The following is a 21,968-nucleotide window of genomic DNA, read 5'->3' on the forward strand; positions in this document are numbered from 1 at the left end:
TTTTTCAATTTTTTGCAATTTAAAAATAACAGTTTTGTACCAGCAATTTTACAGTATGGTACCAATGTGTTGAGAACAGAGCTTTAGCAACATACGAAAATGATATATCGCTTTTCCCACCATCATCCTAATTTAATACTCCCTCTAACCACCATATTGTCAAGGTTTCCAATTTGGTTTGTCCCGAAATACAAATACAATCAAAGAATTCTATTCTTTATTTTTTCAGCTTTTCTATTATGCCCCTTGTTAAGAACTAAGCTCCAATCAATCCTACTAAGAGTCCAGTTAATGGTGTATTTCCAAGGAAATTAACATATACAAATTCATATATAAAGAAATATGAAGATTAGGTCAAACCTTGTTTGAAAGAGGACCTTGTGCAAGGTTAGGTTTTTCATTGCGTAGGTGATGGAAGCCATAGGCAACCCGAGCATCCATTCCTGTGCAAACAAACAATAAACTTAGAAGCAACCTAAAGAGTAAAACAGGATACAAATATTCATCACAAGCTAAAACCTGCAAGGTTGTCATTTGGAACAAAATTTTTAATGTCATTAAGCAAGTCTTTGCAAATGAAGTTTTACATCTTTCTTTCTTAAATGCCATAGGATTCTTGTCTGAGTTAATTAGCGAAATTGAGTTCAACATGCACCGCCTAGTTCAGATGGGGAGTTAATCGTTGTGTTAAGCCTTCTGTCTAGTGAACAAACAATTATAAAGTACAAACCAATGAGATAACATGTTGAAGAACCAATGGGCACAAAAAGGAAGCAAATGAAAGAATAAATCCAGAAGAACCAATGGAATGAGAAAACACCCCATTTGATGGATTAAAAAAATACAAAAGAAAAGAAAACAAACAAAGAAAAAAAAAACATTTCGCAGTCAAAAAGACAATTTTCAACTTTCAAGTAGTTCAATTCTTACACAGAAAATACTTGGAATCATTATGGACAAGTGAGCACAATGAAACAAAGTAACAGATTCTTTGGAATGAAACATTCTTGTTTCAGTTCATCAGTTGAAACACTTGTCAAGACAAAAAGTTGAACTCAAACAACATTATAAATCTCTAAAACCAAGTTAAGACCATATGTGCGCAACTTTAACGGCCATTCTAGAACATATTGACATACCTATGCTGAAGTAATTATAAAACACTCCCTCGTAGCAGTTCACTTTCTCAGGCAACTCCCCCTCAATTGTTAAACCCTGCACTCGAAAGAAAATTACAACCGTTCAGCTACCAGATTTGTACCAATATATCAGCAAATAAACATCACAGGATTAAACTATCAAAGTAACTGACTTTCAGTTTACAATGAAATGAGATCTATAAATCAACATATTGGTAAATGCACCCCCCTCCCCCCCCACCCCAAAGACATGTATTTGGTTTTTTACATCCATGGATCCCTGCCCCTTTATCTCTGTATGCGTGTGGGTGGGAGTGGAGGAGGGATCAGTGTATTCATTTACAGAGGAGACAGAACAGAAATTCTAGAAGTATCTTGACAAGAAAACATTATGGCCGTAGATGAAGCAGCACATGATGACAGTACGATTCATTCAGACAAAAGAAAGGCTCTAAATTATCTATGTTAAATATAGGTTGAAGCCAACACTTAAAAGTTATTTCCAATTATATTACTTGATCCCAAATATAAAATTTCATTCTTTCCAAGAGTCATGTGCATTCAGAAACTCAAATATCAATGTTCATATTCCTCACGTTGCATGGAAGGTGATTAGGCTTGTGATTATAAATCCTTCCCTCTATACAGTTAGCTAGCATGGGTCTGCAGGGTAAGCTAACTCACCCAAGGGTCATCCTGGTCTTTGAGAATTATAATAACTATCATAAAACTGACAGTATCATGAAATGCACAGGGAGCATGAAGCAGATCATGGCAACCACGAATAAGACTAATTGTAGACAATCCAAATAACTTGCAATGCATAAAAAGGGAAAATCAATCCATCAAGAATCCACCCCTTCCCCGCGAAATAATAATAATAAGCACCACCAGAAAAAAAAGCTATTGAATATGGACTTTGTCCTAATTTGCACTTTCTACACTGACATTACCCTTCAACAGCCAAAAATAAGCACACTTTAGCAGCCAAATGACTAAAACAGTGTAATTTAAAGCAGCAGGGCCCAGTACCTGATCAAGAGAACACTCCTCTGTAGGTTTCAGGGAATGGGGTGGATCCACCACTTTTCCACTCGGCATTGACACTAGAAGATGCCAACTGCATCATCAAAAAGGTAATGTTTAACATAATTAAGTGCTTGTTATGTCGAAAAGCCATAATCAAACCACACCTATAACCAAACAAGACTTCTTTCAGAAGTGTCGCACCCGGCGGCCCACAAAAAATAATCTCTGATAATGAAAAAAGAACAGATATCTGGCATCTTGTTCTTTTAAGGGAAAATGTCTTGTTTGAGGAGTCGCCACCTAGTATTATGGTCACTAGGAACCCTAACTGGTCAACAGAGATTCTATGGCCCGGGATTGGTTACGTAAAAAGAAAGATATTATCACCCCTTAAAAGTCTGCCTGAGGCAGACTGCATTGCTGGTTTTGTCTTAAATTGCTAAACATTTATTCGCTTATGCTATGATGATCTGTTTATAATATTCCTGACTCTGGCGCCAGTGAACATTCGAGCTCGAATAATTCCAACTCTGGCGTTGGTAAAAATTCGTAGCTACGAAAAATTACATCAATATTTTTTATTCCATACTCTAGCGCCAGTGAATAAATAAATAAAAATAAATTGATTTTTACGCATGCACATATTTTTTATTTTTCTAGCTAAATAAAATAAAATGCACCGAATAAAAATAATATAAATTTAAACCGGTATTTTTATTCCTGACTCTGGCGTCAGTGGATAAACCAATAAATTTACATTATTTTTATTCATGCATACACATTTTTTTTATTTTTTCTACTTTTTTACTTTTCTGTTTTTTTTTGTTTTTTTATTTTATTTATTTTTTTGGGCTGGGCCCAGCTCAGCCCACATGGGCTGGGCTAGACCCAGCCAGCCCAGCCCGGTCATTGGCTCAAGCCAGTGACCCGGCTGGGCAAAAATCAAAGAAAGCACGCGTGAAGTGATTTCACGCGTGCATGAGCAGAATAGAGGAAATGAATTAGAATGTGTGAATTAAAATTCAAAGTAAACAGTAGCCGGTGAATTAAAATGAAAAGCGGGGAAGAGGAAGAACTTACCTGGACTGCTGGAGGCGAAGCTTTCTTGTTCTCTGGCTCTTCTTCGTTTTTTTGTTCGCCTGGCTTGCTCTCTGATTCGGGAGACGGAGGCGTGATGGATGACCGGCCAAAGCTCTGCTTCGGTTCCCTTGTATGCTCCTGCGTTGTCCTCTTGTTCTTCCTCTGTTTCGGGTTTTTTCTTGCTGGTTCTCGGTTTTTTTTCTCCTCTGTTCTTTTCTCCGGTTTCTGGTTTCTCGTCTGGGTTCAGCTCCTGTTTTTTCTTCTCCTTTTCAGTCCAATTCCCCCAGTTTTTCTTCTTTGTTTGTGTCTCTGCCCAGTCTTCTCCGTTCAAGACGAAGACAAATGGTGGTAAAAGCACGAGGATTTGTTGCTGGTTGAGTGACCAAAAGTTTCCCTGGGTTATGTCTCTCTTCGTCCCCTCTTTTGTTTTTTGTTTCAGTCCCTCAGTTCTGTTTTTTTGTTTCGTTGTCTACAGGGACGAAAGCAATGGTAAAAGAAATACTCCTCTCTATGTAATCTTTGTTTGGTTCGTGCTCTCTCTTGGTTTTTTTTTGCTCTGTGTTTCTGGGTTTCCTTTTTTTCTCTGCTCCCTCTCTCTTTTTCGGTCGCTCACAGTTTTTTTTTTTTTTCCTGTTGGCTACGACTCCCTCTCCTTTTATAAGGCCAAAATCGGTGGTAACGGCCGGCCTCCTAAATGCCCTGTAACCGACCCTTTAAGCGCCTTCAATGCTGAAATTTAAGCGTTGGCTGGAAACTGATGAAACGGAGGAAGACGACAGTGAACAGTTTTTTCCAAGAAACGGCTCCGTTTTCCCATCAACTGCTATTTATGATCTGGTCCTTGAAGTTTTGACATTTTTGTAAATGAGCCCCTGGATAAACTTTAATTGGACCTCAGCATTTCAGCGTTTTTTACAACACAGTCCTTGGACTCTAATCTAGCACAATTTTGACCCCAGTTATCCCCAAAATTTGGTAATTCTTCAATTAAGTCCCTGATTTCATTAATTCAATTAATTCCAAACTCAATTAAGTCTCAAAACTTATTAATTCTTCAATTAAACTCTTAATTTGATTAATTAAATTAATTTGAAGCTCAATTAAGTCTCAAAACTTATCAATTCTCCAATTAAACCCCTAATTGGATTAATTAAATTAATTCCAAAACCCCAAAACTTCCAATCATGTTGCCTTTAACCCAAAATTTAATTCATTCTTCATTTATTTCATTTTACTTGTTTTTTCATCATTATCATCATTTTTTTATCCTTTTCAGTAAATAAAATAATAATAATAATAATTAAAATAAAATGGTCAAAAATTGGGTTATGACAGTTGCCCCCTCTTTATAATATTTACTATGCAAAGATATTGGAAAATTTCATTTTCTTTTAGCTTTATATAGTAAATTTATAAAGAAAAGCAGATACAGAAAGAACCTTTGCTTTTTTTTCTTTTTTTTTTATCTTGAAAACTTCGAAAATAATAGATTGACACACGACCTTTACAGAGAGATCAAGTTATTTGGAAGACGACCCATTTTTTTTTTTTTTGATGGTATATTGTAATGGGTTACCTGCCCAGTATAGGATGGTATATTGTAATGGGTTACCGGCCCAGATGGTCACATTGTAATGGGTTACCTGCCCAGTATAAGATGGTATATTGTAATGGGTTACCGGCCCAAATGGTCACATTGTAATGGGTTACCTGCCCAGTTGGTATATTGTAATGGGTTACCTGCCCAGATGGTCACATTGTAATGAGTTACCTGCCCAGTTGGTATATTGTAATGGGTTACCTGCCCAGATGGTCACATTGTAATGGGTTACATGCCCAGATGGTATATTGTAATGGGTTACCTGCCCAGATGGTCACATTGTAATGGGTTACCTGCTCAGTTGGTATATTGTAATGGGTTACCGCCCAGATGGTATATTGTAATGGGTTACCTGCCCAGATGGTCACATTGTAATGGGTTACCTGCCCAGTTGGTATATTGTAATGGGTTACCGGCCCAGATGGTCACATTGTAATGGGTTACCTGCCCAGATGGTATATTGTAATGGGTTACCTGCCCAGATGGTCACATTGTAATGGGTTACCTACCCAGATGGTCACATTGTAATGGGTTACCTGCCCAGATGGTATATTGTAATGGGTTACCTACCCAGATGGTCACATTGTAATGGGTTACCTGCCCAGAGGAAAAATACGAGGATTTTTTTTTTAATAAGACATGATAGGGCTCGAAGGCACATTATTCAATAGATGAAAACTCGAAGGAAATGAGGGCTTGGAGGCGCACTCAAAAGGAGGTAGGATAGGAAATGCACTACCTTTAATGGTCGAGGGCTCGAAGGCGCGCTCGAAAGGAAATGAGATGAGGGCTTGAAGGCGCACTAAAAAGGGAGGTAGGATAGGCAATGCACTACCTCAGGAATGGAATATGAAAGGTGGTGGAAAAATACAGAGATTTTTCATGTGGCCTAATTCTCATGGGCGGCCTGCCCAAGATTAAAAAATTCTCAAAAATGAAAAATTTTCAACAACAATTTCGATCTTTGGCCATTTCAAGTTGGCCTTCCACTTGATGGATTCCGTTGGAATTTCCTCATCTGAAATTTGCAAAACTCATAGTCCAATGTCTCAAAGTTTAGATGATATGCATGCATCTTTACCTGTTTTGAAATATAGGCCCCCATTTCTTCTTAGTCTTCTTGTTGCTTGACTGATAAGGACTTGTTACCTCTGATTTGGGTCATCTTTGTCGTTTGGCTTCTAGCCTACTCAAGTTGGCCCATGTAAGTTTATTCCCAGATTTGTTTACACAACTCAGCCTTTGTGGTGCCCATTATGACCCACTTGCTTGCTAGAGATTTTCTGTCTCGTCAAGTAATTTTGAGAGGATCATGTATTATTCCTCGTCTCACTGCTAAAAACATTCGGTGTCACTTGCTGAAAGGATCAAGCTGTCTTTTATAATCCAAAATGCCCCCTTGTCTTATTGAAGGAAATTACCATCTCTTTTTCTATAATTTTTCCTTCAAAACACAATGTTGCCCCTTTGTATTGGTCATTGCCCCCAAGTGTGCTCTGTCAGCAACTTAGACAAATAATAGTTTTAAGAAGCCATTCTCTCATTTCTCTCCTTTTCAGTTTGGTGAAGGAGTATGGGTCTAGAATGAATCTTGAAATCTTGATCTTGCATTTTGAAAACAAAAATTGTTTCGATGTGAGTCTAAAACACTTTGCTTTTGAAATCTTGCAACTCCTTGGTTATTTCATTTCTTGGAAAAGAGATTATTTGCTCTTGTGTTTGGCAATGAGGTCTTCGGTGGAAATATGTCATGAGATGACCCTTTGTTTTAAAGTGAAGGGCTCGAGAAAAAGCTCGAGGTTTTGTATGAGAAAAACTTGTCTCTTTTTGAACATTTATTTTTATCAGCATGAATAATAATGAGTAGTTTATTCTTGATGTCAGGAATCTTATGAAAAAGTATTCTTTGCATTTTGAGAGCATTGCTTATTGTTCTAGGTTGCTTGCTTGCTTGATTAGAAAGGACTTTTACAGGCACGTAACATAGGCTGTGGTTTTTTTGCTATGAAAGAAAAGGATTCATAAGGCTCAAAGAGTGTTTCAGGGTTTCAAAGACTAAGGATCACTATCAATAGTTTGACTATTGATGTCATTTATATTTTCTTTTGCCGCTCTTCTTTGATTCGCTGTTTTTTTCTTTATTCTTTTTCTTTTTCATTGCTTTGATAGAGCATACTCACTTTATCTTGGTTATCACCTTTTTCTTGTGATTTGGGCATGCCCCCTAGCATTTGAGTTTCTTGGGCTCTTTTGCCTTTTAGCTTTCTCACGACTTTATCATCTTTCTTGATCATTGAAATTTCACTTGCCCCTCAGTGTGGGGTGTGATCCTAGTTGGGATTTTTTTCATGAAAGAAAAATTATTCAGGCTCAAAAAGGGATCTCGAGGGATGTACTTATTTCAGAACGTGAAAGGAATAACAAAGATGGCCTTTCCTCATTTCAAGCGCAAGCAGCTATCAATAAACTTTGACCTCATCCAGTGTGATGGTTTGGTCTTTGCAAAGATGCATTTCAAGGGTCATGAGCAACGAGTTCACTACATACCATTATTCATACATTTAAAAACACATGATTCAAGAGTCATGGGGTAAGGGTGTTTATTCATTTCTTTTTTTTTTGTTTATAATTTAGTCACCTCAATGATGGAGTTGCTTGATTCACTTGTCATTCTACAAGTAGAATGTTAAAAATATAGTTTTTGAATAAACATCAAATTATTTTCGGAATCAAAATGCAAGATCAATTTTTTTTCAAAACTCCAATAGGGAAACTGATTTTGGTAAAAGAGATGAATTGCGTCTATGATATGAGATCGCGCAAGGCTTCAAAGATGTGTTTGTGAGTCTTTATAAGAAAGCTCTCTCAGAAAAATGAATAAAGCTTAATCGTAAACACGATTGAATGACAAACTCATTATTTTCATTGAAACTTTGGAAAATAAATTCAACAACGAAGAACTTATGACAACATCTTGGGCTATGAATACTAGCATGATAACATATAAAGGGGCTAAACATTTAGTGATCATTGATTGAAATTTCTAGAATCTTTCAATCGTTTATTCTCCTTGACAAGGGTATCTGCTCAACAGTCAATTGAAGTCATTTGTAGATCATTCTCGACCTACCATCACCATAGCTTTTCTTCAAAATAGTTGATTTCTGGTAGTCGATGTGAAGAAATTAGCTATAGGGATGATAAGTGACTTGGCCACCCCCTTCAGTGTCCTTTCCTTTTTCGGTGAAACCGTTCTTTTCAGTCGGATCAACAATTTTACCTAACCCAATGGCTTGTTCAATCCTCTCAGCTATAACAACCAGGTCAGTGAAATGTTGTGCAGAGCTTCTAACCAGGTATTCAAAGTACGGAGCTTTAAAAGGTGTTGGAAAATAAACTAATCATCTCTTTTTCCAACATGGGAGGATTAACTTATGCAGCTACCTCACTCCATCTTCGGGCGTATTCTCTTATGGACTCCTTGTTGTTCTTCTCCATAGCTTGCAAGCTTAACCGATCAGGGCCCACGTCTATATTGAACTTATATTGCCTCATGAAGGCATCAACTAAGTCTTTCCATTTTTTAACCTTGGTATTATCCAATCGCATATACCAAGTAAGGGTAGCGCCACTTAAGCTGTCTTGAAAGAAATGAATCAACAATTTCTCATCATCAACCACCTCAGCCATTTTGTTGTAGTATGCCTTGAGATGAGTTATAGGGCATTGGGTTCCCGTATATTTAATAAATTCCGGCACCCTGAACTTCTTAGGAATGACTACGTTAGGCACCAAACACATATTGAAAGCTTTCACCAGGTCACACAAATGGTTTCCCTCAATTGCATTTATCCTCTTTTCTAGAGCGGTCCATTTTTCCAAATCATCTTCTTTCACCATCTTGCATTTTTGAGATTCTTTCTTGGTAGAATCAATGGTAAACGACATTCTCCTGGGGTATGCTGGCTGGAAATGTATAGCTTGTTGAAATTCAGATGACACCCTATTTGCCCCCAGATTCTGTGGATCAAAATGAGTTACATGCATATCTTCAGGCTGAGCTATAAGTGTTGCTTTTCCGGATTTATCTCTCAAGGCCTGCTCGAGTAGACTAGTAAGCCTTGCGACTTCTTCTTTAAGATTATCCACCTCTTTTTTATGTTGGGCTTCTAACTGGGCTCTTTCTTCGTTTTCCATTTGTCTTTTTCTCGAACGAGTGTTATAGGCGGGTTTCAATGGGGAGCCTATATTTCAACCTGCTAAATGCAAATCATGCAATTTATGCAAAAATGTTGATAAAAAAAAAATGCGTATGAAATGCAAACTTGCCCTTCACGGGGTGACAACCTAGTGGGAAGATCCTAATTGTTGAGTGCATCAAGGGGTTGGTCATTATCTAGTTTCAAAGGGTCTCTCGCATGCTCAGTGATCGTCCATGAAAGGTCGATATGAGGCTTACAAGTAGTGTGAAGATAGAGGCCCTGAGTAATATCAGTTCGGCATATCAACCACTACCAAGTAAACAATCAAGCGAGAGTTGGATGGTTTCACGAGTCTTACCCAGGCTAAAGCCATTGGGGTACCGTTACTCCCCCACTTATCCTAGGATGTAAAGTGTGTGCTTCCAAAGTGATGCATGACAACATAAATAAGGATGCATGCTAAAGCAGTAAATGCAGGAAAAATAAACAAATCAACACAAAAAAAAAAGCAATAATAAGACAAAAGACAAAGCTTAATCCTAAGTCCCCAGTGGAGTCGCCATCCTGTCGCACCCGACATCGCGGCGGCCCACAAAAAATAATCTCTCATTATGAAAAAAGAACAGATATCTGGCATCTTGTTCTTTTAAGGGAAAATGTCTTGTTTGAGGAGTCGCCACCTAGTATTATGGTCACTAGGAACCCTAACTGGTCAACAGAGATTCTATGGCCCGGGATTGGTTACGTAAAAAGAAAGATATTATCACCCCTTAAACGTTCTGCCTGAGGCAGACTGCATTGCTGGTTTTGTCTTAAATTGCTAAACATTTATTCGCTTATGCTATGATGATCTGTTTATAATATTCCTGACTCTGGCGCCAGTGAACATTCGAGCTCGAATAATTCCAACTCTGGCGTTGGTAAAAATTCGTAGCTACGAAAAATTACATCAATATTTTTTATTCCATACTCTAGCGCCAGTGAATAAATAAATAAAAATAAATTGATTTTTACGCATGCACATATTTTTTATTTTTCTAGCTAAATAAAATAAAATGCACCGAATAAAAATAATATAAATTTAAACCGGTATTTTTATTCCTGACTCTGGCGTCAGTGGATAAACCAATAAATTTACATTATTTTTATTCATGCATACACATTTTTTTTATTTTTTCTACTTTTTTACTTTTCTGTTTTTTTTTGTTTTTTTATTTTATTTATTTTTTTGGGCTGGGCCCAGCTCAGCCCACATGGGCTGGGCTAGACCCAGCCAGCCCAGCCCGGTCATTGGCTCAAGCCAGTGACCCGGCTGGGCAAAAATCAAAGAAAGCACGCGTGAAGTGATTTCACGCGTGCATGAGCAGAATAGAGGAAATGAATTAGAATGTGTGAATTAAAATTCAAAGTAAACAGTAGCCGGTGAATTAAAATGAAAAGCGGGGAAGAGGAAGAACTTACCTGGACTGCTGGAGGCGAAGCTTTCTTGTTCTCTGGCTCTTCTTCGTTTTTTTGTTCGCCTGGCTTGCTCTCTGATTCGGGAGACGGAGGCGTGATGGATGACCGGCCAAAGCTCTGCTTCGGTTCCCTTGTATGCTCCTGCGTTGTCCTCTTGTTCTTCCTCTGTTTCGGGTTTTTTCTTGCTGGTTCTCGGTTTTTTTCTCCTCTGTTCTTTTCTCCGGTTTCTGGTTTCTCGTCTGGGTTCAGCTCCTGTTTTTTCTTCTCCTTTTCAGTCCAATTCCCCCAGTTTTTCTTCTTTGTTTGTGTCTCTGCCCAGTCTTCTCCGTTCAAGACGAAGACAAATGGTGGTAAAAGCACGAGGATTTGTTGCTGGTTGAGTGACCAAAAGTTTCCCTGGGTTATGTCTCTCTTCGTCCCCTCTTTTGTTTTTTGTTTCAGTCCCTCAGTTCTGTTTTTTTGTTTCGTTGTCTACAGGGACGAAAGCAATGGTAAAAGAAATACTCCTCTCTATGTAATCTTTGTTTGGTTCGTGCTCTCTCTTGGTTTTTTTTTGCTCTGTGTTTCTGGGTTTCCTTTTTTTCTCTGCTCCCTCTCTCTTTTTCGGTCGCTCACAGTTTTTTTTTTTTTCCTGTTGGCTACGACTCCCTCTCCTTTTATAAGGCCAAAATCGGTGGTAACGGCCGGCCTCCTAAATGCCCTGTAACCGACCCTTTAAGCGCCTTCAATGCTGAAATTTAAGCGTTGGCTGGAAACTGATGAAACGGAGGAAGACGACAGTGAACAGTTTTTTCCAAGAAACGGCTCCGTTTTCCCATCAACTGCTATTTATGATCTGGTCCTTGAAGTTTTGACATTTTTGTAAATGAGCCCCTGGATAAACTTTAATTGGACCTCAGCATTTCAGCGTTTTTTACAACACAGTCCTTGGACTCTAATCTAGCACAATTTTGACCCCAGTTATCCCCAAAATTTGGTAATTCTTCAATTAAGTCCCTGATTTCATTAATTCAATTAATTCCAAACTCAATTAAGTCTCAAAACTTATTAATTCTTCAATTAAACTCTTAATTTGATTAATTAAATTAATTTGAAGCTCAATTAAGTCTCAAAACTTATCAATTCTCCAATTAAACCCCTAATTGGATTAATTAAATTAATTCCAAAACCCCAAAACTTCCAATCATGTTGCCTTTAACCCAAAATTTAATTCATTCTTCATTTATTTCATTTTACTTGTTTTTTCATCATTATCATCATTTTTTTATCCTTTTCAGTAAATAAAATAATAATAATAATAATTAAAATAAAATGGTCAAAAATTGGGTTATGACAAGAAGTACAAGATTTATGAGCACAAGATGATGCAAGTTGCAAAGAAGTGCACAAGAGGAATCCTCAAGGGCACAAAGGCATGGCAGAAACAGAAAACCAGAAAAAAAAATGCCAAGATACAATGTCTACATAGATAAAATAAAAGCTAACTGCAAAAACCAAGTTCTAAGCAGTGGCACGTTGGGGAAAACATGAACAGCAAGATTAATGCGCGAGGAGATATCTACACACTAAAAAATGACCACAATTGTCACTTTGTTATGAAATCCACAAGAATAAGGGTTTCTTTTAAAGATGAACAAGGCTTCAGGCAGCTATAAATATTGCCAGCGGTCAAGAAATTTTCGACTTCTAGACAATATGAAAAGAATAACAAAGGAAATACATTTTATGGTGAGAACATAGGAGCAGCTTGCATCATAAGAGAATGCTTACCTATCTAAATGGCACACTGGACCTGTAATGGCCTTGAGAAGAGATTTTTTGATAGCTGATTTCTAGGTAAAAGGAAATGAACCACCCTGAAAAAAAATCATTCTAGACCACAGCTTAATAATGCAAGATTAAAGTCAGCAAACTGTAAAAGAAAACCTTACCCAACCAAAACTCCTTGACAGGTCATTTCCAGTACCAAGAGGAATGACCGCTACTGGAGGTCATCTTTATGAAGCAAACTGTAAAAGAAAACCTTCCTATCCTGTGTATGAAGCTCTGTGAGACTTCCTAACACCCAACCAACCGTACCATCACCTCCCGCAACCTTTCCACTCATCCAAAAATTTCTCAAAGCGTACACAAACAAGAAATGGCATCATCAACACGATCATTCATGTACCGATCAAGAAAAAGTGCATTTATTTCAAAATACCATGCAAAACATACCATAATTCTCAACTTGTCACGAGTATCTTTGGCACAATAATCACCGAGGTCAGCCAACTTCTCTAAGCAAACCAAACCATAGTCGAAAAATTCACTGGAATTGTTTAGGTTTAATTAATACTTTTTTTTTTATTAACTATAACTCAATGCTTGTTTAGACTTAATTAATTTTATTTTTTTTTAGCTAGGATCCAAGACTTGTTAAGATTAGGGTTTGAGTCAGTTTTTGTAAATGGATCAGTTCAGCCCATAAAGATAGATCAATTAGGGTTAATTTCTCATAACTATCTAAACACACGTAAAGCCTAAATTCCAAAACCTTTAATGAATAACACTTATGAACTTTTCAATTTAAAGTGTGATAGAGATTCTTGTATTTTTTTTTGTTCTTAAATGAACTCAATCTGTCTTATCAAAGATTAACTAGTTTTGTGGCGTTATTCTACTTCATTCCAATAGTACTAATGCATTGAGATATGTTTTTATTATGTCACATTGCTATTAGACCTCGTTTTGCTTTCTGATATGAGATCTCAATCTTGATTGTGAGTTGCATGACTACATAATCACAAGGTTCGCATCAATTGGTATCAAAGCTAGGCTCTAAAAACATGTCATATCTTTTTGAATTTTTTATTTTTCTAGTGTTCGTAAAGTTTTTCTAGTGTTTGCGTCAATAGTTAAAATGATTTACTAAAATGATTTTTGCTTTTTTTAACAACAGTAAGAGAATCATGATTTCCAAAAATACATATTGCAACTTCTACCGTGACGGTGTTGGGGTCTATTCGAAGTTAGAATGATAAATTAAACTTGCCAAAACTTCCAAACATTATTTTAAACAAATATTTTAATTTTGTTGAGATTTTCATTTACAATTTAGAGCATTGACCTCAAGTGGTTGGTGATCGTTAAAATCTAGCAAGTAATATTTAATTGACCCAAAAGAACCTGAATTAATTTATTAAACTTGCAATTTAAGTCATGAATTTAACTGAGCTTGATAACATTATTTTTTAAGAAATAATTTTTTTTTTAACTATATAAAAATAAAAATATACGCTATTAGAAAAGCAATTAGATAAGATTAAAAAAAATAATGGTTTGTAAAAAAATTGCTTACATTATAAAAAGATGAATATAAGCACTGTAAAAATTGAATGGTATATAATAAAATAATATATAAAATATATTCTTAATTAAATTTGATAAATTAATATATTTATATTATCTTAAATTAATTAATTTTAAAAAAATAAATTTAAACTAGATAATATATATATATATATATATTATTTTTCTCATTATTTTTTGTTTTAAACTCCTTTTGTTTTCTCAATTTTTTTTCTCGTTTCCTTTTGTTTAGATATTTTTTCTTCTCTTTTTTCTTTTTAATTTTCTTTTTACTCGAAAATATTAAAAATCATGAAAACATATAAATATACTTAAATTCCAAGAAATGGAATAAATTATATGAAAATAGTTAAAGTTTGTGAAATAGGATAAATTTTCTTTTCTTTTGCATATTTCTGGTTTTTCATTTAAAAAAAAATTATAAAATTTGTATGGTTGAGATTTGGGCATGAAACAAAAATCTCATGTTATGTGCCTTATAACCAAATTTAAGATGAGTTTGTGCCCGAGTCAACTTCAGAATGGTCCGCAATGGTTGATTAAGTCTGAGCACCTACAATCAAAATATTAATTAAGTAATAAGCTAAAGGGTGTGGGTGATTCACTGTTCACCCACACCCAATGCAGTGCATTTCTTTTTTTTTTGTTTATTTGTTTTTTCAAAATTACTTTTTTTCTAACTTTTTTTCTTTTTTATTTTTTTTAAAGTATCTTTGTAGATTATACTTTTTTAATATTAAGCTGGTTAAAAATTTCATTTCGTAATTTTTTTCCTTTAAAATACTATGGATTTATGATGTTTTCCCACATGATTTTTCTATTTTATTTTTTTATTTTTCAAAATTATTTTTGTTGATTTTATTTTTTTAATATTGAGCTGATTGAAAATTTAGTTTTGTAATTTAAAAAAAAACATTATTGATTGCTACAGTGTTTCTCCGCATTGTTTTTTTTTATGATTTTTTTTTAAATTATATTTTTTCAATTTTATTTTTTAATATTGAGCTGGTTAAAAATTATAGTTACAATATATAAAAAAAACACTGTAATTTTCCTCAAAAGTTACAGCTAATTCTTGTATCTCATGTCGTGGTTATAGATATGCCATAAATTTAATTTTTATTTTATAATTATATCAACGTTATATATTTCCTGAAAAAGAAATACATGTTAAAATATTTTACACCACAAAAATAAACGTCGACACCGTCTATAATGGTTTTTGTTTTTAACACAGGCATATGCGGTGCCTATTTTGACCTGACAACTGAAAGATGCATCTTCCCTGCCGCTACCATATGGACGAAAACAACGTATTCCTCTCTGCATGTTTGACTCTATGAATCGTATGGACGAAAATGGTTGAATCGTATGGACGAAAATGGTTGAATCGCAACGCAAAATCACAATTGTTATTTATCGATCTTGCTGCCAGAGAAATTTTTCGATAATATATTTTCTTAAATAATACAATTTTATATAGTTTTTAAACCCGATTTGGTAATTGACCCATTATAATAATCAGGTTACGGGTTAGATAGGCTGACCCGGATAAACAAAAAAAAAATTCAATACAACACCCATAGAAAACACCTAACTAGCAACATTTTAAAAACCTATATTAAAAACAAATCAAACATAATTTATAATATTATATTCACCTAATTAACAATAAAATAAGAATTTTGGTTAGCAACAGCCCTTAAGGAATGCTAACATGGCAAGATTACAAAGCAATGTCTTTTACTCAATGTGTAAGTGATGCATTTTATAATTGTCCTTAAACAATCACCTGCTATCCATGTCACCCACAAGTACCACCAAGAGACCTTGAACAATCTCAGGATTGCTATGCAAAACACCCACATCCTCTCTGTTGACATCCTTTCTGTTGTTATGCTCATGCTCGATACCAAGTTCTCTACTTTTTTTTCCATCCCTCACTCTCCCCATTAATTACTCCTACTATTAACCTTAATTTTTTTTTTATTACTGCTAATCTTAATCGTCGTAATTCTTCTTTCTTCCTATCCATCCACCCATCCATCTACCACTCTCTGCCTACCTTTCTAATCAATATTATACGCAGTTGATGATACATTTTTTCTTGTCAATTAGGCATCTACAATCACATCAATTTTATTACTTGGTTTTCATTGATTAAATCCACCTGGATCTAATCATCTACTGATTATAATTATAAATGATTAGATTCTCTCAATCTGTTGTTAACATGAACAAAAACAAGGCAAGAAACAGAGCCTAGATTCAAGCAAAACACAGGCAAGGAACATAAAATGATTGACATATAAACAGGGCAAAGAACAAAAATCTATCTTACATAAACAAAAAGCTGAATTAAACAACCTATCTTACATCTATGAAGAGAAACGAAACCAGTGAAGAACATAAATCTAAGAGAGAAGAAAACTGAAGCGAAACAAAAAACTATCTTATATCAAACCAGTGCTTTCATAAACAAAAAACTAAAGAGAAATAAGTAACGGCAACTTCATCTGACATTGATTTGCAAATCTTAACTTAAGAGAGCCAAACAAGAAAAGAAACAAACACCTTACAAAAATAAATTTATAATTTGTTGAGGGCCTCTTCTTGTTATTCTAACCAAAAGAGAGTCGGAGACTTACCTGATATGGCTTGCGCGTGGCTTGAATTCATTTGCAACTGATATTGCTATGAAATTTGAAGATTGAAGAGATTAGGGTTTCTAATTCTGTGAATTGTGATTCTGTCTTCATGTTGCAATGCAAACGGTTTGGTTAATTGATAGTAAAAAGCTAAAGCAAAAAACGACGTCGTTATATATATATAAACAGCCGGGTCTCAGCTGGGTTTACCCGGGTTGACCGGGTTTTGTCGGGTCAAATCCCTGGCTGGTTTATTCATTAACCTGGCCCGATTCCAGCCCCGGGTAAGCTAGTCCCTGATCGACCCGCTGGGCTGAACCTGATTTTAAAACTATGCAATTTAATAGAATCTCCTATTTTTTTATCAGTTGATCTTTTAACGTTTCACTATTCTTTTAGGTTATTTATTAGAATCTCCTAGGCAACCAAAGTATATAACAACGGAGTACCACCACCACCAAGTGTATTCAAGCCAATAGTTGACCACATTAACGACCATAACAATAAATACTTGAAAAATATATAAAAAATATAATGCATTAAAATAAATTACTAACAAATATCTTAATTATACGATGTTAATTTTATTACAAAATGATATTTCACTTCTAAATCATTTCAACACTTTTTAAATAAGAATCCTTCTTTTTATTTTCATCATTATTATGTCTATCATCTCTTTTTTTTTTTTGGAATTCCAGGTCAATCTCACCATTTTTATCCATTTATCTATGTTTATTGGTACTCTATATTACATTTAACTCATTGATGCAATTATATTATTCGTTAATTTTATCAATATTTATCTAGTATTTTGCTCATGTTTTATATATAAAATAACTTGATATTCTTTATTTTATATTTTGAATGTACTTTTGGATGTAATATTTGAAAAGAAGTAATTTGAAGATAAAATTGAGACCATGTACCAACCCGTGTCGAATATTTGTAGATTTAACATTCGATCGATATTTTACTCAGAACTTGAGCTATAAAGGTCGAAACGAAGTGATTCCAGTAACATTAAAAAGCTAACATCCATGTATTTCTATACATATATGGCAAGAAAAAAAAAAAGAAAGAGCATGGAAATCGTTGCTTTCAAAGACAAGTCTCGTATTTTGCCATTTTTTACCTTCGACCATTCTGACTTGAATATTTTGAGTTAGTGAAGTTCATTTGATGCAAACTCAATTTTTTTGGATTCCTGACTTAAAGACCTATCAACCTGCCAAATGGTAATAAAAAATAGCACATATGAGAGAGATATAATTTTTCTAAGATAACCCATAAATTCTACTATTAGATGAATTTTATGAAAAAACAAATCCAACTTACTTCCTAAACATCTAAACCGACATAACAATTATTTTTTCATATGAAAAGGATCTTTATTTGAGCAAATTGACTTTAGTAAGTTCAAAATTAAAATTTAAAGATTATATGCAAGAATATTTTTTATTCTTTATTAGGAAGTAGTTATTTTAATACTTAAATATATATTGTTTACTTTATAAATGACTCCTAATTTTTTTAGGATACAAACAGAACAGTAGGAGTGTGGGGGAAGAGGGTTTTTTTATTAGATAAAAAGAAAAGAGAGAGAGAAAAAAAGGATGGCCACAAAAAAAAAAAAGAAAAAAAATAGTTATTTTAATATTTAAATATCCTTTTCTTGGGTTTTGTTTTTAACACAGGCACATGCGGTGCCCATTTTAACCTGACAACTGAAAGATGCATCTTCCCTGCCGCTACCATATGGACGAAAACAACCTTCTCCTCTCTGCATGTTTGATTCTATGAATCGTATGGACGAAATTCACAATCACAAGCTATTTACCGGTCTCGCTGTTTAAAAGAATACAATTTAATAAAAGTCAAACTTTTCACTGCCTTTTCAAATATCACAGTCGGAAAGTGTGACTTTTTCAAAATACATACAGTAGAGGAAAAAGAAAGTATATATTGTACAAATAAATCTCAAAATAAACATAATTTAGTTAGAAGATATTTCTTATTGTTTAATAAAAATGAACAATACAAATGATTAAGTGAAAAATGATATTGTTGCGTCGCTATTTGCAATTATGTCATAAAAATGAACAATAAAACCTAATTAATTTTTTTTTTCAGTTTCATCCTTTAACATTGAGTTAATTGAGAATTATTGATGTGAATTAGCCCACGAACACTAATGACCCATTACACATTCCAAATGAACCATTTACTAGGTCCAAAGTGAAGGCATTGAAAGAAGCATTGAATGAATTGGTTATGCAAGTTTCAGCAAAGGCTGAACTTGGGGATCCTTTGAAGCATCTATATGAGCTTTATTACATTTAATTCATGTGCAAGAGGGATCCAATCCACCCTTATTTAGGTCATGGAATTTCGACAACAAGGCTGCTAATTTTATATCAGTTTTGGCTAGCCTTGTTCTGTGATGTTTCCATGTGTTTTGTAGATTTCTAACTAGTTTTTGATTTTCTATTATGTGTGGGAATATTAATTATTTCCTTTAAATATTAGGATTTATTATATTTTTCTTGTCAAGTGAGGAGAAAACACAGCAAAGAAAACAAAGAAATCCAAGCTGATTTAGGAAACACAAGTGGCGACAAAAAGGAGCAGTAAAGGCAGCATCCTTTTCCTTCCAAAAAAAGGATAAATACAAGATTGAGATCAGAATTCTATTATAACTTGGAAACTAAAGGGGCGACAACTTCTCATCTAGCTCTTAGGATTATTGGGCAACATTATATGCTATAAATAAGTCTTGTATTAGACTTATAATGTTTTCTTTTCTTCTTCTCTTCTCACGACGAAACAAGATTTAAACTTATGGACTTTAATTTTATTTTTTATTATTAGCTATAACTCAATGCTTGTTTAGGCTTAATTAATACTTTTTTTTTTCGAGTTAGGATCCAAGACTTGTTAGGATTAGAGTTTGAGCTTACTAGTAAAAGTTTTGGGTCAGTTTTTGTAAATGGGTCAATTCAGCCCATAAAGGTGGATTAATTAAGGTTAATTTTTCAAAACTATTTAAACACACGTAAAGCCTAAATTCCAAAACCTTTGATGAATAACACTTATGAACTTTTCAGTTTAAAGTGTGAGAGAGATTCTTGTATTTTTTTTGTTATTAAATGAACTCAATCTGTCTTATCAAAGATTAACTAGTTTTGTGGTGTCATTCGACTTCATTTCAATAGTGCTGGTGCATTGAGATATGTTTTTATTGTGTCACACTCCTATTAGACCGCCTCTTTCCGCTTTCTGAGATGAGATCTTAATCTTGATTGTGAGTTGCATGACCACGTGATCATGAGGTTCGCATCAGTTGGTATCAGAGTTAAGCTCTAAAAATAAGTTATATCTTTCTAAAAATTTTATTTTCCTAGTATTTGTTAAGTCTTTTTAGTGTTTGCGTCAATAGTTAAAATGATTAATAGTGATTTACTAAAATGTTTTTTGTTTCTTTTAAAATCAGTAAGTGAATCATGATTTTCAAAAATACACATTGTAACTTATACCCTAACGGTGTTGGGGCCATTTGAAGTTAGAACGATAAATTAAAATTTTCCAAAACTTCCAAACATTATTTATAACAGATATTTTAATTTTGTTGAGATTTTCATTTACAATTTAGAGCAATAGACTCTAGTCAAAATCTAGCAAGCAAGATTTAAGATTTAATTGATCCAAAACAACTCCAATTAACTTGTTAAACTTGCAATTTAAATCATGAATTTAACTGAGCTTGATAACATCATTTTTTAAGAAATAATTTTTTATTTAAGTATATAAAAATAAAAATATACACTATTAGAAAAGCAATTAGATAAGATTAAAAAAAATAATGGTTTGTAAAAAAATTGCTTACATTATAAAAAGATGAATAAAAGCACCGTAAAAATTGAATGGTATCTAATAAAATAATATATAAAAATTATTATTAATTAAATTTAATAAATTAATATATTTATATTATCTTAAATTAATTAATTTTAAAAAAATAAATTTAAACTAGATAATATATATATATATATATATATTTGTTTTTCTCACTGTTTTTTTGTTTTAAACTCCTTTTGTTTTCTCAATTTGTTTTTTGTTCTCGTTTCCTTTTGTTTAGATTTTTTTTCTTCTCTCTTTCTTTTTAATTTTCTTTTCACTGATGCCCGTAAAAATATTAAAAATCATGGAAACATATAAATATACTTAAATTCCAAGAAATGGAATAAATTATAGGAAAATAGTTAAAGTTTGTGAAATAGGATAAATTTTCTTTTCTTTTGCTTATTTCTGGTTTTCTTTTTAATTTTCTTTTCACTGATGCCCGTAAAAATATTAAAAATCATGGAAACATATAAATATACTTAAATTCCAAGAAATGGAATAAATTATAGGAAAATAGTTAAAGTTTGTGAAATAGGATAAATTTTCTTTTCTTTTGCTTATTTCTGGTTTTCTTTTTAATTTTCTTTTTATAAACTTTGTACGGTTGAGATTTGGGTATGAAGCAAAAATCTCATGTTATGTGCCTTATAACGCAAATTTAAGATGAGTTTGTGCCCGAGTCAAACTTCAGAATGGTCCGCAATGGTTGATTAAGTCTGAGTACTTACAATCAAAATATTACAGCTAATTCTTGTATCTCATGTCGTGGTTATAGATATGTCATAAACTTAATTTTTATTTTATAATTATATCGACGTTATATATTTTCTAAAAAAGAAATACATGTTAAAATATTTTGCACCACAAAAAGAAACGTCGACACCGTCTATAATGGTTTTTGTTCTTAACACAGGTACGTACATGCGGTGCCCTTTTTGACTTGACAACTGAAAGATGCATCGAAATACATACAGTAGAGGAAAAAGAAAGTATATATTGTACAAATAAATCTCAAAATAAACATAATTTAGTTAGAAGATATTTCTTATTGTTTAATAAAAATGAACAATAAAAATGATTAAGTGAAAAATGATATTGTTGCGTCGCTATTTGCAATTATGTTATCATGATATATTCACATATGGTTTTTAAAATGATTTTTAAATTAATATTTTTTTTAAAGAAAGAAAATAAAAGAAAAAAGAAAGTATAAATTGTACCAATAAATCTCAAAATAAACACGTATGGTCAATTTAATTTGCCTCCCTTGGTATTAACTATAAATTAATAGCGGAGGAGGTTTTATTTCATTCCTCCTTAAAAAGCACTATTTATTAAAATAATATTTTATTTTGTGGAGTCACTACCGCGCGAGAAACATTGACAATTACACAACGTGGTCGTGACAAGTACGTCCAAATATGAGCTGGCTAAAATTTGCTAATGGCTCCACAAATACTAAGCATACGCATAGTTGCCATCAACAGCAATCTTCATGAGAATGGCAAAGCAGAAAAGCTTCTTTTGTTTTCTTTGCTTTCTCTTGGTTATTCTGTGG

General features: G+C 33.6%; 1 protein-coding gene across 1 annotated transcript; it reads right to left on the reverse strand.

The window, feature by feature from the left end:
* LOC18109605 (diacylglycerol kinase 4-like) lies at window positions 1–12,418 on the reverse strand. Its single transcript, XM_052453899.1, has 4 exons — window positions 12,279–12,418; window positions 2,172–2,259; window positions 1,140–1,215; window positions 1–443 (listed from the first exon to the last, which is right to left on the reverse strand). Exons 2-4 carry the CDS (start codon window positions 2,238–2,240, stop codon window positions 355–357), a joined length of 234 nt encoding a protein of 77 aa, XP_052309859.1. The 5' UTR covers window positions 2,241–2,259; window positions 12,279–12,418; the 3' UTR covers window positions 1–354.
* Window positions 12,419–21,968: the final 9,550 nt, after the last annotated feature.

Source organism: Populus trichocarpa, chromosome 6 (assembly GCF_000002775.5).
Source record: "Populus trichocarpa isolate Nisqually-1 chromosome 6, P.trichocarpa_v4.1, whole genome shotgun sequence".
Lineage (NCBI taxonomy): Eukaryota > Viridiplantae > Streptophyta > Magnoliopsida > Malpighiales > Salicaceae > Populus > Populus trichocarpa.

Coding starts and splice junctions, on each gene's coding strand:
- LOC18109605 (XM_052453899.1), bottom strand. CDS start 2,240: ATGCCGAGTGGAAAAGTGGTGGATCCACCCCATTCCCTGAAACCTACA. Junction 1,216..2,171: donor AGGAGTGTTCTCTTGATCAG/GTACTGGGCCCT, acceptor TTTCGAGTGCAG/GGTTTAACAATTGAGGGGGA. Junction 444..1,139: donor TTATAATTACTTCAGCATAG/GTATGTCAATAT, acceptor TTGTTTGCACAG/GAATGGATGCTCGGGTTGCC.